Source organism: Peromyscus leucopus, chromosome 6 (genome assembly GCF_004664715.2).
Source record: "Peromyscus leucopus breed LL Stock chromosome 6, UCI_PerLeu_2.1, whole genome shotgun sequence".
Taxonomy (NCBI): Eukaryota; Metazoa; Chordata; class Mammalia; order Rodentia; family Cricetidae; genus Peromyscus; species Peromyscus leucopus.
Window position 1 is genome coordinate 78116490 of NC_051068.1, and position 16061 is coordinate 78132550.

Genomic DNA, 16061 nt, shown 5'->3' on the forward strand with positions numbered 1-16061 from the left:
TAGGGATTTAGAATAAGAGAAAAATTGTGGTGTGATAGAATTAAGGTGAGGTGGAATTCCTTATTAGTCAATAGATAAACTAACAAAGTTTTTATTTTAATGGAGTGAGGGTATTCCAAAGGAACAAAGACATTTTGAAACCTTATCTCTTACTGACCCAGAAAATAATTTTCCTTTTAGAACTTCATTTGGTTACTCTGCACTAAGCAAGTTAATTTAAAATGTTTTATTTTTAAGTAATATTCATGTCTACCTGTTTAGTTCTGAGATGCTTTAGTAGCTGCTGCAGGTCTTGCACCATATTCTGGCTCCCTTATATAGCGAACCCAATCCCTAACCTATGGCTTTGTACTTTGTAGGTAGTTGGTAACTCTGTTGAACAAATTGTTGGATTTTGTTGTGTTTTTTTCTTAATTAAAGTAATATAATTAAAAGCATCCTTAATCCTGACATACACAATTGATTCACTTTTATTTCTTTCATACTTGATTTTTAATTAGTATTTTAAGTTAGTATACATAGTGATGGATTTCATTGTGGCATTTTTATACCCAGCTGTTATACTCTGTGTCCATTTATCCTTTCCCCTGCTGCCTTCTCCCACCCCATCTCCCTTTTTGTTGGTCTCCTTCCTCTCCCAAATAATCTTCTATTCTGTTTTCATGCTACCTTATCCTCTCTTTTCCCCACTTTTTAAAGATTTCTTCCTTTAGCATAAAAGATCCCAATATCCCAAGCAGTCTTGAGCAAAAAGACTCATGCTGGAGGTTGTATTCCTGATTTCAAGTTATACTATAGAGCCATAACAAACAAAACAAAACAGCAAGACACACAGACTAATGGAGTAAAGTAGATGATCTAGAAATAATCCAAAACAGATATAGCCACCTGAGTTTTTACAAAGCTACCAATATATACACATTCACAAATAGTGCTGGAAAAACTAATACCTATATGTAGAAAAATGAAACCAGAACCTTATCTCTTGCCCCATATAAAAATCAACTCCAAATGAATCAAAGACTTATGTTGTACTATGTGAGGTATTTCAAACTCAGAAAGACAAATACCACGTGCTCTCTCTCAGATACAGATTCCAGCTTTTAACTGGTACATGTGCATTTATGTGAGAGTGAGTGTGTGTAGAGTCCAGGGACTATACAGGGACAATGAGAAGGGAAAAAAGATTCTGTAGGGATTGGAAATTAGTAGAATACATAAGACCCAAAACTCTGAAATTATCAGATTAAAAAAAAATAGAAAAATAGTTCAAGATATAGATATGAATCAGGGGCTGGTGAGATGGCTTAATGATAGCCTTTCCACACAAACCTGGTGACCTGAGTTTGATCCTAAGAGAGAACCAACTCCATAAAAGTTTTCCTCTGACCTCCACATGCCTTATGTGTCATTAATACCCATGTACACACATATCACAACACATATACTAATAATAAATACAGAATTTTAAAAAGATATACAGTAAAGTAATTCTGAGCAGGACCCTAGTTGCCAGCAAATAAAGCCAACAACCAATAAATGAAATCTCATGAGATTAAAAACTTTTGTACAGCAAAGAAAGAATGAAGAGACAACCTACAGGATGGGAGACAATCTTGTCTGATGGAAGACGTAATATCCAGAATACCAAAGAACCCAAAACACTAAACAACTAGGAAACAATAACCCAGTCAAAAAGTGGACTAAGGAACTGAACAGAGTGTTCTCAAAAGACACAAATGGCCAGTAAATATTTTTAAACATGTTCAACATCCTTAGATATGAAGAAAATGTAAATAAAAACTGCTGTGCAATTCCATCTCTGTTGGGAAATATTATTTTAAGGTGTGTTACTTTTGTTTATGTTGCATTTGTTTAACTCTGTGAAGCTGTGTTACTGTGCCTGTTTAAAACACCTGATGGGGGCTGGAGAGATGGCTCAGAGGTTAAGAGCACTGATTGCTCTTCCAGAGGTCCTGAGTTCAATTCCCAGCAACCACATGGTGGCTCACAAACCATCTGCAACGAGATCTGGTGCCCTCTTCTGGCCTGCAGGCATACATGCTGTATACATAATAAATAAATAAATCTTTAAAAACAAACAAACAAACAAAAAAACACCTGATGGTATAATAAAGAACTGAACAGTCAATAGCAAGACAGGAGAAAGGATAGGCAGGGCTGGTATGCAGAGAGGGTTAATAGAAGGAGAAATCTGGGAGGAGGAAGAAGGAACGAGAGAGGAGAGGAGGACTTCAGGGGCTAGCCACCTAGCCACCCAGCCAGACATGGAGTGAGAAGGAAAGAAAAGGTATACAGAAGTAAGAGAAGGATAAAAGCCCCAAGGCCCAAGATGGATGAGATAATTTAAGAAAATCTGACTATAAACAAGCCAAGCTAAGGCTGGGCATTTATAAGTAAGAATAAGCCTCTGTGTGTGATTTCTCTGGGAGCTGGGTGGCAGAGCCCCCAAAAGAGCAAGAACAACTAACAACACATCTCAGCCAGTCAGAATGCTTCTCATCAAGAAAACAACAACAAAAGCTGGCAAGAATGTAGGGAGGGGAGCTCTTAACACTGTTGGCTGGAGTGTAAGCCGGTGCAGCCACTGTGGAAATCAGTGTGGAGGTTTCTAAAAAAATTAAAAATAGAATTTGTTTATGACTCAGTTATACTGCTTCTGGGCATATACCCAGAAGAATGGATTTCCTGCCACACAGATACTTGTACATACATGTTTAATGTTGCTGTATTCACAATAGCAAGGAAATGAAACCAGCCTAGATGCCTACCAGCTGATGAATGGGTAGTGAAAATGTAGTACAGCTACACAATGGAGTTTTATTCAATTGCAAAGAAAAACAAAATTGTGAAATCTGCAGGAAAATGGAACTGGAAAATATTGTATTAAGTGAGGTAGTTCAAACTCAAAAAGCAGATATCCAATGCTCTCTCTCATGTGCAGACCCCAGCTTTTCACTCTCATTTATGTGGGCATGAGTGTGTAGAGACAGGAGCCATGAAAAGGGAGAAAAGGGTCTCCAGGGAGTGGGAAGGAGAATGCACCTCGTGGGAATGTTGGGGGGGGGAATGCTTCGGCAGGGACTGGGAAGGAGGGGGGTGGGGAGGAGAAGAGAACCAAACAAAAGTGACAGTGTATGCTCTAGAGAGGTGGCTCAGCAGTTAAGAGCATTGGTTGCTTTTTCCAGAGGACTCAGGTTCAATTCCCTGCACCCACATCCATCTCACAACCACCTGCAACTCTTGTTCCAGGAGATCCAATGCCATCTCTGGCCTCTGTGGGTACCAGGAATGCATATGGTATGCATACAGACATACACGTGTGGGTAAAATATCCATAAAACATACAATTAAATAAAGTATTTTTAACACAAGCAAAATAACTTATTTATTTTTATTTATTTAGTTATTTGTTTTCTTTTTTTTGAGACAGAATCTTACTATGTAGACTAGGCTGGCCTCAAACTCACAGAGATCTGCCTGCCTCTGTCTCCTGATGCTGAGATTAAAGGCATATGCCACCATATTTCAAAAATAAACATTTTAAATCAATAAAATAAAAACCAACAATGTATGAAAAAGCCATAAGGAAATGAAGTAATAAAATAATTTAAACAGATATAACTACCTGGGTGAATAAAGCTGCCGTTAGAAACCATAGGTTATTAAATGAAAATTCCAATGCCAGAGGCAGGCTACCCCCTATGAGTTGTTGGCCAGGAAGGCCTCTGACCCTAAACACACACACACACACACACACACACACACACACACACACACACACACACACACACACACACAGTTACCACTGCTGCTGGCTGTCCACCAGAACTAAGATCTTGTTGCCAAACGTGCCACACACTTTGATTGCAGGACATACAGATATCAGGCTGGTGTTGAAAGCTTCCTTCCTGTTGGCTAAACCTCAGAGTGCTGAATGGTGCTCTGCAGGCTGCTGGGGGAGGACTGTCCTCAGCATTGTCATTTAGCTGTGGACACTGTATGCAATGATACCTACTGGATGGGCAATATGAGCTCACGGTGCAATAGCAGCATGTCTGTTAGGTGGGTAACCAGCAGCTTTCTGCTTTCTTTGCCATGAGCAGTACAGTAAATCTGGTTAAAAGCTCTGGCTGGGGAGGTCACGGGCATTTGGAAGGCACCTACTGCTGTGGTTTTGCTCAGTGAACATGATGTATCTGTCTAATTGCCTTCTAAATAACTTTATGCCCATAGACTAGTGGTGCTTTCAGTTTTGATCAGACAGCTTTCTGCAGTGGTAGGCAGTGACTGTGGAGACGGCTGGTCAAAGTACTGAGAAGAAATGACTGCCGAGTGCTCAGTAATAAACGGGACATCTGTACCGCCACTCACCACCCCACCCCAAAGCCAGGGAACCTCACCAAAGGAGGGACAGCAGGAATATGTGTGCCATGAGGAAGGGGTTGAGGAGGTGTGGACGCTGATTTCTGAGTGTGACTTGGGTGCTGTCTTCGTGAACCCACACACGCTATATTACTTGTACAGGATCTACACAAGATTGAGTAGGCCAACTCTCTGTCACATGGGGTCCCACCCTGAAGAGTTATCTGCCGTTAATGATTGATGGGGAAGAGAGAATTTTCTTCAGTGTGCAGACCATAGTAAACTACCAATGCCCCTGTAAACAACCCTAAGGAAACTCACTGGGTTAAAAAAATAAAAAAGACATGAAAGTGGAGGTGGGGGGCAGAGCTGGGGGGATGAAAAGGCTTAGGAGTGAGGGGGGACAAGAGAGGATAACAGAGTGGATGGGCAGAGAATGTGATCGAAATACATTAAGTACAAGATGAAACTGTAACAAAGCAATCCATTTATGTATGACTAACATATGATAATACACATTTTGAAATGATCTCTTGCCGGGTGGTGGTAGCGCACGCCTTTAATCCCAGCACTCGGGAGGCAGAGCCAGGAGGATCTCTGTGAGTTTGAGGCCAGCCTGGTCGACAGAGTGAGATCCAGAACAGGCACCAAAACTACACAGAGAAACCCTGTCTCGAAAAACCCAAAAATAAAAATAAAAAAATAAAAATTAAAGATCTCTTCCTCCCTTTTCATAGTCTCTTTCTATTTTCATGTTCTACACACACTTTTTTTTTTTTTTTTTTTTTTTTTTTTTGGTTTTTCGAGACAGGGTTTCTCTGTGTAGCTTTGCGCCTTTCCTGGAACTTGCTTTGGAGACCAGACTGGCCTCGAACTCACAGAGATCTGCCTGCCTCTGGCTCCCGAGTGCTGGGATTAAAGGCGTGCACCGCCGCCGCCACCTGGCTACACACATACATTTTAACCTCAATTCCTATTTAAGAAAAAAAAATGTGATACCTGTCTTTCTGAGTTTGGCTTAAATTTCATATTTTTATGTAGTTGTATTTATAATTAACTTGTAATTTTAAAAGTATTTTATTTTATTTTTGATACAGGGTCTTGGTATGTAGTCCAGACAGGCCTAGAATTTGTAGCAATTCTCCTATCTTAGCCTCCTGAGTGCTGGTGTTATAAATATATACAACTATGCCCTGAAGAATTTTATGTTCTTTTTAAAAATAAAATTTCTCCATATTTTGTATGTCTTAAAATAGTCGAACATTGTATTATTTAGAGTGGTAAGAAATTTCCTTTTAATGCTAGATGAGGATAATCTGAGACATTGTTCTATTCTCAGGAAATACTGCTCAAGAATAATGGTTAATTTTAATTTATGTGAACTACAATTGAAATTCCTTTATTTGGAATATTAACTTCAAGTTGCCTACAAAGGGCTCAACTAAGAGGATGCAGCATGTTTTGTGTTCAAAATCATAATTTTTCTGAAGGAGATTTGAATAATGCACAACCAGAAAGGATTGCCAGTATCTTAGATTGAGGAAGCCCGAATTACACCTTTCCCAGTTTTCATGCTTGAGATTAATTTTGTAACATACCGTTTGTTGAACTTCCTCCTTTGAAGATAATATATTCACTTGGGGGTGTTTTCACACTGAATTAGATTTTGGGTGGATTTGTACCCATTGAAGAGAATTTATGCAAACGGAGATGTGGAAGCTTTTTCTAGAACAGCCTGCCTGTCAAGGCACCAGTGCCATGAGTATGGGATGGCTCCCTGCAACGGGGTCTTTTCCAAGACAGTGGCTGCAGGATAAAAACGTCAAAATGTCTTCATGAGAATCAGTCCTTTAGACTTTCTCTCTCTCTCTTTCATTCTTTCACTCTTCCTTCCTTTCTTCTCTCTCTGTCTCTGTCTCTCTATGTCTCTCAGTTTTTGAGAGAGAGAGATCTCACTTTGTTGCCCAGGTGTTTCAAATTCCTAGACTCAAGTGACCCTCCAGCTGGGTGACACTCCGGAGTAGCTGGGACTCCAGATTGCACTGCTCTGCTCAGTTCTCTAGAGACTTTCTGCCCTAGAATCTGTATTACTCTCAGCAAGGGAATCTTTAGTTTTAGTTCCTTTTTGTTCCTTCACGATTTGCTAGCAGTGCGTTGTGGGGACATTGTGCTAACTGCCTGTCCAGAGCTTCCCATCCTACACAGAGCAGTGTTCTCCGTGTTTGTATGCAGAACCCAGATAAGGAGCAAAGCTTCTACAGGTTTGCAGAGGCGCAGAGATGAAACACTTCCCTTAACGGAGCCAGTACTTCCCCAGCCTGGGGGAGCTGCCTGTCAGAAGCAGTTGACTTTGCTTCCTCTAAGAGAAAACGTGAGGTCCATAGGAGAGGCTTGACAAGTTCTGAACTAAACTGCCTGCTCTGACTTGGGGGAGAATAGTGCAGGTAGAAGATAGGTAACTTCAGTGTCTGTTTCCTTGCCTGCAGAGGGGCGACAGGTGTCTCCCAGGCCTTTCTGCTCACCTTTACATTAGAGCTGTGCTTCTTTCTGCCTTTTCTCTGGGAAGCAACAAGAGAGGTGAGTGCCCTTTGAAGGTGGCACAGTGGAACAGTCTCCGAGCCTAAACAGACCACGGTTTACTGTTCTGGTTAGCCTCTTTGTTACATTCGAACTGTAGCCGAGTGTCTTTGTTGAGAGAGGAAGGCACTAGGGCCCTGGAGGGAGATGATGGCTTTGTTGTGTGACCACAGAGCTGGTTTCGCACTAATTTCCTCTAGGGCTTGTGATGACGTCAGGAAACCACAGCCTCCAGCATGCTGTGCTCAGGCAGCAGCAGTGGCTTCTTGGTGGTGTCTTGGCCATGACACACATTTGACATGCCCTCCCTTCATTCACTCACAGACTCTCGCTCTGCGGCATGGACCAAAGAGAAATTCTGCAGCAGTTACTGAGTGAGGCCCAGAAAAAGAAAATTAACAAGGAGGAGTTTGCCAATGAGTTTCTGGTGAGTTCTGTGATGGTTTTAGAGGAGTTAGCTATCCTGCTTAACTGTCTGCTGTGGTCTAACCTGCCTAGACTGCTGTAAGGACAAAGTGAACAGCAGGGCTCGGAGGAGAGGGGGAAGAAAACCTGAAAACGTGACTTGGTTGAGTTTTGTTGTGTCTGTGTGCTCAGCGTTTTCCCAGGTACGCTGGTTTTAATGTGTCTGCGGGTTCTTCTGTGTTTATCAATCCTATGGAAAGTATACACAGATGTATGAGTATTAACACTTCTGAGCATCTAGAGAGAGTGTTTGAGTTATGATTTATGCTTCAAATTGCTAATTTTAATTGATACCAAAAAGAAAGCAGCTAAGAGGAACTTTTCATGTAGTGTGGCATTTTTAGACTCCCTATAGGATATCATTTGGATGACAGGTTTTTGAAGAACACCAAAACTACCGTTTGCCACTTTTTTTTTTAAATCTTTTTCCTTTATTGACATGTTGATTATTAGAACAAGCTGTTTCCTTCTTTTGTGACAACTGGGTTTCTTTAACTTCTATTGTTTGGAGAGGTGGCCTGGGCAGAGTAGGGAGTAGAGACAGTGAGGGACATGGGGTGTAAGGGGGCCTGGGAGCAGGTGGACTTGATTATCCAGAAGACAATGAATCTCCTCAGAGGGTTGCTGCAGTTACCAGTGTGAGCTGGGCAGGCTATGTCTCTCCATGTCAGGGGCGACGGAGAGTGTGGAACCTGCAGACCTGTCATGGTTTTGTTTCTTTTGTTTTGCTTGCTTTTTGTTTGCATCACTGTGTAGCTCTGTCTGGCCTGGAACTTGCTATGTAGATCAGGCTTGGCCTTGAACTCACAGAGATCCTCCCGCCTCTGCCTCCTGAGTGCTGGGACCAAAGGCATGCGCCACCACACCAGCTTGTTATGTTTTGAAATGCTTCCAGTTGGTGTTTTAGAACTATAAGAAGGTTAAGCCTTAGCCCTTCAGCTTTGAATTGAGAAAAATGAAGAAAATCTTTGTTTTCTAACTTACAAAATGAGGATAATGTTACATGTCTTATCTACCCTCATTAAATTATTGTGATGATTATACACAAATAATTATAGTAATTAAATGAGAACAAGGTATTATGGAGGTGCCTAGAGTCCCAGTTACTTGGAAGGCTGAGGTAAGTTGGATTGTGAGTTCCAGGTTAGCACCTACAACTTAGACCATGTCTCAAAAAAAAAAAAAAAAAAAAAAAAGAGATCATTCAGTAATATTTATTGAGCACTTACTGCACACTAACTTTGTTTCTTCACCCTAAGATACAGCAGTGAACAAAATGTCTTTGTCTTCCAGAGCTAGCATTCTAGGACCAGATATTAGATGAGAAAACACTCTATGAAGTTTTCACTGAACGGGTGTCGTGATTAGATATCACGGTAGGCTGGCATATAGCAGCTCAACTTTGATGCTGAGATATTATGCCAGCTCAACTTTCATATGGTCATGGTGTCATAAAACTCTATTCTTTCTGCCACAAATCCTCAGGGTAGATTTGCCACGGGGTAGAGCTGCCCATGAGTCTGTTTTATTTGGTTGTCTTTTGACTGTTCTTCTTGAGCCAATATATCAGGATCTAGAGGGGAAAGTGAGCTGAGAGGCGGTGCCAGCTTCTGTCTTACTTTGGTTGTATTTTTCAAAACAGCAGATGGTATCTCTCTATTTTCACCCCTTGTAGAGGTAATTGTAGTCTCTCACCAAACTGTGGCAACCACCTCCTGACTGTTTTCTCTGCTTCTTGTCCTTGTCCTACCTTCAGCTAATTTTCTTAGACAAGGTCTCACTAGCTGACCTGGAACTCACTCTGTACAGCAGATTAGCATTAAACTCAAAGATCCACCTGCTCTGCCTCTGAGTGCTGAGATTAAAGGTGTGTGCCACCATGCCTGGCCCAAGAAGTCTTTTAATGATATAAACCTAGTTATGTTTTTCTCAGCTTAAGAACTTTTTACAGCTTGTATTTTTTTTTTTGGCTGCTTGTAATTTCAAGCTATCGTATATATTTAGAAAACTACATAAAATGTGTGACTATAATGATAAAGGGACCATTGCCAGTGCAGTCACCACTCAGATCAAGAACTACAGTACTGTCAAACTCCAGAAGATCCCCGACTATCCCGACCTCAGCAGGCTTCTCCACCCACCCCACCGCACTCAAGGGTCATCACTGTCCCGTGCTCTTCCTGCTCCTGATTTTTAAGAACCTTGTTTTGGGGTAGTGATTAAGTGGAACCTCACTGCTCACTGACTCATGTCCTCCAGTGGAAAACAAGAGTTTCACACTCAGCCCCACCTAAAGGCTCAACGGAGACACCAGAAAAATAGCTTTGGGTGGGGAGGGATTGGGCAGTGGACCAGCTTGGCCCAGGGAAATAGTGCCAACAAATGGGAGGTTTTCTGCTTGACTACTACCCACAGTCCACCTTAAGCTCTTGATGTTTTCTCAGGACTTGATGTTTCTGAGATTTCAGAACGAATTCTGTGGCACAAAGCTGCTGCTAACTGCCTTGGTGGCAACAATCAAACAGTACATATACTTATGTGTAGATTTCCTGTGCAACAACCCCCTCCAAAGACAAAAAACAAAAATCAAAAAATAAAAACCCTACTTCCATAGCTCAGATTTCAGTTCCCACTTCTCGTGTGTGTGTGTGTGTGTGTGTGTGTGTGTGTGTGTGTGTGTGTGTGTGTGTGTGTGTGTGTTTATTGTTGTTTTTAGCCCTGGCTGGCCTGGAACTCACTCTGTAGACCAGGCTTGGCTTCAGACTCTCAGTAATCTGCCTGCCTCTGCCTCCTATGTGATGGGAGATTAAAGGTGGGCACTGCCAAGAGCACCCTCCTCTCCTGAAGAAAGACTTGTATTTTCGATGTATGAGCGTTGTTTTGTCTGCATGTGTATTTGTGCAGTTTTGTACCTGCCCGGTGCCTGTGGAGGCCAGAGGAGAGAGTTGGATTCCTTGGAACTGGAGTTACTGGGGGTTGTGAACGACTGTGTGGGTGTTGAGAACTGAATCTTGGTCCTCAGCAAAAGCAGCAAGCCCTCTTCACTGCTGAGCCATCTTTCTAGACCCGTGTGTGTGTGTGTGTGTGTGTGTGTGTGTGTGTGTGTGTGTGTGCATTCACACACATGCATGTACCACAGCAAGAGTGTGAAAGTCAGAGAACAACTTCGGAGAGTGAGTTCTCTTCTTCCACCGTGTGGATCCTGGGGACTGAACTCAGTCATCAGGCTTGGTGACAGATGTCCTTACTTACTGAGGAGTCTCTCTGTCCCTTGGTTTGGCCAGGGAACCTTGGGAGGGGCAGGCCTGCTGTGACAGCAGATGCTAGTGCCAGTACTAAATGCAGTATCCTTCCAATGCATGCTGTGTGTTTTCTCTTGCCTTAGACGTTCCTTGTGGTCCTCTTAACCTGGCTACCATTTAATGATTGCTTAGATCTCAGTTTGGTGGTCATGTCCTAGACAGGCTTTTTTTGTACCCTCCCCCTTCTCCTCTTTCTCCTCCTTCTCTTGTGATGGCAGAGATTGAACTCAGAGTCTGGCATATACCAGGCAAGTGCTCTACCACTGAGCCATGTCCTCAGCCATGAGAAATCTACATCTTTTTAAAAATATTATTTTATTTTAAATGTATTTGTATGGATATTTTGCCTACATGTATGTTTGTGCATCAGGTGCATGCCTGGTGCCCATGTAGGCTAGTGTTGGACTCTATTACACTCTAATAGAATGTAACTCCCAGGACTGGAGTTACAGACAGTTGTGAGCTGCTATGTGGGAGCTGGGAATCAAACGTGGGTTCTCTGGAAGAACAGTCAGTGCTCTTAACTGCTGAGCAATCTCTCCAGTCCCAAGCAGCCTTCTTGATCTACCTGGATAGATCAAATCATCTGTGATGAGGTCTTGTTGATATGACCTATACTTTTTATAGCACTCACCACAATTCCAATTTTTAACTTGGTACAATTACTGCTTCCTTATCAAATTGAAACTTCACAAAGGCAATGTTCATATTTCATTCTGATCATATTGGTGTCCTCCATAATTTGTATATATAGCAAATACTAAGACATAAATAGTAAAACAGTTTACCAAAAGACATATAGTTCTGGCTGGCAAGATGGCTCAGAAGGTAAAGGCACTCGCTGACCAGCCTGATGACCTGAGTTGGATTCCTGGAATCCACAGGGTAGAAAGAGAGAACTGACTCCTGCAAGCTGTCCTCTGATCTCTGTGCATATGCCATGGCACACATAGCCTACCTCCTACTGAATAAACAGATAAACACAATTTAGAAAAATTTAAAGATACACAGTTCAGCCATCGGCTTAGCAACAGAATGCCTATCTAGCACACTCAAGGCCCCAAGTTCAACTCCCCAGCACCACACACTCACAAAACAGTCACACAGCTCACAGTAGAACTGAAATTTCAAACAATGTGCCGTCTAATATCACACCCTGTGCCCTTGCTGTTCTCAATGATTGCCTCCAAGTGACCTACTGGAGTTAATGCTTTAAACTTTTGAAAATTATAAATGATAACATCTATACAATAAATGCTTTACACATAGGCATCAGCTTCATAATTAGTAAAAAGCAGGCATATGTATTTCTCAAATCAAGAAATAGGATTGCTGGGGCAAGAGATGTGGCTCAGTGGTCCAATGGGTGCTTAGCATTCAGGAAGCCTTGGGTTTAGTCCACAGGACCACACAAAAAACAGGTTTGGTGGTATAAACTTGTATTCCCAGCACGTGGGAGGTAGAGGATCAGGAAGGAGTTCAAGCTTATCCTCAGCCTAGTCTACGAGAGACCCTGTCTAGATGGACGGACGGGGACACACACACACACACACACACACACACACACACACACACACACTAGCTGCACAGAAAGCCCCTGGCTGTTCTTCCCAATAATCACAGCCCGACCTCCAAAAAGATAGAAGGCAACACTATCTGAGTACATTTTCCATTGCCATACTTATTCCACTAAACAATAGCTTTTAAATGTTTTTGAACTATATGTAGATGAAATTGTGTCAAATGTTTTGTGTCTTATTTGAAAGGCTTATCGATTGTGTTGCATGTAGCTTGGAGCTCAGGTTTTTTTCTAGTCATTGTTGTGAATTCTGCCAAGGTTCCGTAGATGCCATTCTTGTTGTGACGATAGAGAAAGTGTTGAAGGATGTCAGATAGTCACTGGGTATTCTAGTTTGCTTTCCTGTTTCCATGATAAAACACTGACCAAAACCAGCTTGGAGAGGGAAGGGTTTCTCTAGAGTAAACTTCCACGTCACAACCCATCATTCAGGGAAGGCAGGTCAGGAACTCTAGGCAGGAACTGAAACGGGGTGAGGGGGCGTGCTGCTTACACTCTTGCCCTTATGGTGTACTCAGCCTGCTTTGTTACACATCTCAGAACCACCTGCCCAGGGGTGTCACTGCCCTGGACCCTCCCTCAGTCATTAGTCAGAAAATGCCCTTCAGACCTGCTTACAGACCCATCTGAAGGAGGTGTTTCCTCAACCAAGATTTCCTCTTCTCAAGTCACTTTAGCTTGTATTGAGCTGACAAAAACTAACCACCACAGCTGCTACTCCCCATTTGGTTCAGCACAGAGAGGTCTGTAGCTTTGCTGGCCTCAAAATGTAGTGTTATTACTCTTACCCTAAGCTTGTCCTTCCTTCCTTCCTCCCCCTCCCTCCCTCCCCTCCTTCCTTCCTTCCTTCCTTCCTTCCTTCCTTCCTTCCTTCCTTCCTTTTTTTTTCTTTTCTTCGAGACAGGGTTTCTCTGTGTAGCTTTGGAGCCTGTCCTGGAACTCACTCTGTAGACCAGGCTGCCCTTGAACTCACAGAGATCCGCCTGCCTCTGCCTCCCGAGTGCTGGGATTAAAGGTGTGCACCACCACCACCTGGCTTCCTTCCTTTCTTTCTTTTTAATTTTGAGACAGGGTATCACTAAGTTGCCCAGGCAGACCTTGCAATCCTCCTACCTCAGACCCCCCCCCCCCCCCCATCCAGGAAAGTAGTTGAATCCCAGGCTTGTGTGTCCTGGTCTGGCTGTGAGTCTATCTTTATCACACCCACAGATTGTCAAATCCAGGGCCTTGCCCTTGCTAGGCAAAGGTTCTACCACTCAGGCACTCAGCTACATCACAGCCTAGTCATTGTCTGTATATTCCAAGCTTTTGAAATGTGTGTTAACTTTTAAAAAGTCTACATTTAAAGTGTTTTTTTTTTTTTTTTTTTGTTAAAAAACAATCCTTAAAACTGGTGGAAACCATTTAAACAAGAGAAAGGAACTTTATTTCTTGGGGATGAGGATTTTTATAGGAAGTATGAATATTGCAGTTATTAAATATGAAGACATATGTATTACATATGAAGGATATATTGGGCTCTGATAGGAAAAACCCAGTTCTAACAGCTGGATTCAAGTGCTAATGCTACTAGAAGTGTGGCTGACATTGTCATAGCTTCTGTAGATTTTATCTCTCATAGACTAGGAAACATCTTGGTTCTATGTGTATTTTCAGTACTGGTACTAAGCAAGTGGTTGTGAACACAGGACCCCCTGCATAGCAAGTGCTCAAACATTTGTCGAGCTGAAACAACTCGTAAGGATGAGTCTGTCACGTGAGCATGTTAATAAGCCTTTATTGAAGTAAATGTTGTAGTTATTAAGGTGCAAGGTTTTTGCCACCACCACCAGAATAAAGGTGTTTACCTCTAAAGCTGGTTTTTCCTGACTCTGCCTCCAGCCATTTGCTCAGGACCATCTAGTCCCATGTCTGCAGTTGTCCCAGAATGGTTTTGACAGGTCCCTCGCCATTTCCCCATATTTCCACACCTAATTTCAATGTCTCGTTTGCTTGCTCCTGTTTGACTGCTGCCTACCCAGCTACTCCCTTAACCCGTGCCATGGAATACCCTTGCCTGTCTTGTTCCCAGTGACTGTACACGCAGGGCCAGCTCTTCATGCATTCCGGTTGTTAACAGTCCTGTCCACTAGCTGTAGGGGTCTAAGCCCCTGATTCCATCCCTTGGCACTCATACTTTCTCAGTCCTGTTGGAAGCTTGGTAAACATCTGTATTCCCAAGGTGTCAAGAAGCAAGCTTGCAGAGCTCTAAAGACAGACAAACTCTGGTTCCGTTCTCCCCTTAGTTACTAGACAGGGGCCAAGTTTCATTCATTTATTTTCTCTCCAAAAGACAATATCTGCTATGCCTTCTGTATACAAGCTTCTTAAATTGTGGGTCATGTAACTGAACTGAGTCGAGAAAAATTTGGCGAGAATAGGTTTCTGAATGCCAAACAGCCAAAACTCGATTCAAATTCAAGTACATGCCAGTGTTACATGGTGCTGCTTTTCCTGCAGCCTTGGTTGGGAACACTTACATGCTCAGATTGCACTTAGCCTGCCAGTGAGCCATGTACCACCAACAACCACTGCCCGAAACACCTCTGCTTGGTTTGACTATTACCAAATGAATTGCATGTCATCTGTATGTACATTTCATTTATGGGTACAATCGTATACACACAGTTTTCTGTTCCTAGAAACATGATGGTTTAATTATGGAAAACAACAACTTAGTATTTTCTATCACTGTTCCTCTGAGTAAGTGTCAAATTAGTATATTTTTGCACTGTATCATGTTATAACATTTCATTTTAAAAACTGAGGTTTGCGTTGCTGATTGAGCTTCATTTAAATATTCATTAAATGAATTTTGATTTGAGATTAGGATAGACTTTCCAAAATTTTCTGATATGACCCTGAACATACTTCTGCTATTTTTTGTATTGTACTACCTATTTATATGAAGTGGCTTTCTTTGAATCTGCTTGCTAATTATACAATCAAAATATTGCTCAACTCTGAAAACATTGAAGATGCTTTGTCCTGTGGTATCAAATACTCATCCAAGATCTAAATCTTTGCGTGTGTGTGTGTGTGTGTGTGTGTGTGTGTGTGTGTGTGTGTATACAGGGTGTTGTGAGCAGGAAAACTTTCAGGAGCTGATCATCTCCTTTTAGCATGTAGGTCCCAGGAATGAAACTCAGGTTGTCAAGTTGGTAGTAGGTGCCTTTACCCACCAAGCCATCTTGCTGGCCCCAAAATTTATTTTTTAATGTAAAAATAAACCAGTACACCCATTCCATGATATAAAGTCCTTGCTTTCATCCTTAATAAATGATAAGATTCCTTGTGCTGAGTAGCACCTTAGAGGGCGGCAAGCAAAAGTCCTTACAAAAGGCATTCAAAAGGGAGCCACAAAAAGAAAGTGGTGCCTTTCCTAAGAATGCTCGGTGTGATGTGACAGCACCAACTACGCTCAACAGCGGAACCTGGAAAAACACTGATGGCAAGGACAAATTCATCCCTGCAGGCCTCGAGAGTCCTGTGTTTGAAGTGAGCCTTGCTGACACCAGACATAAGAAAGCTTGCCCATGTAGCCTTTCCATGATGTTCTTGCTAGAAAAGTAAAAGTGCAGGAGCCTTTCTGAACCGCCACCTTCACCCAAAGTTCCACGGGTGTTCCCAGTTCAGACTTTGGCTCCTGCTGTTTTATTTTCCCAGTGCCAAGGCAGGTGCTAAAAGTTGAGCAAACTGCTAGATAGAAACCA

At 42.3% G+C, this 16061-nt stretch overlaps 1 protein-coding gene across 2 annotated transcripts in view; it reads left to right on the plus strand.

Moving 5' to 3' along the window:
* Window positions 1–7190: 7190 nt before the first annotated feature.
* Ptpn22 (protein tyrosine phosphatase non-receptor type 22) overlaps window positions 7191–16061 on the plus strand; it is a 48659-nt gene continuing 39788 nt past the window's right edge. The window contains exon 1 of one of the 2 annotated variants that reach the window (XM_037206956.1): window positions 7191–7390. In XM_037206956.1, the coding sequence (XP_037062851.1) occupies window positions 7304–7390 (87 nt within the window). In that variant the 5' untranslated portion in view covers window positions 7191–7303. The remainder of the gene's footprint in view (window positions 7391–16061) is intronic. The other variant, XM_028859340.2, reaches the window with a different exon arrangement.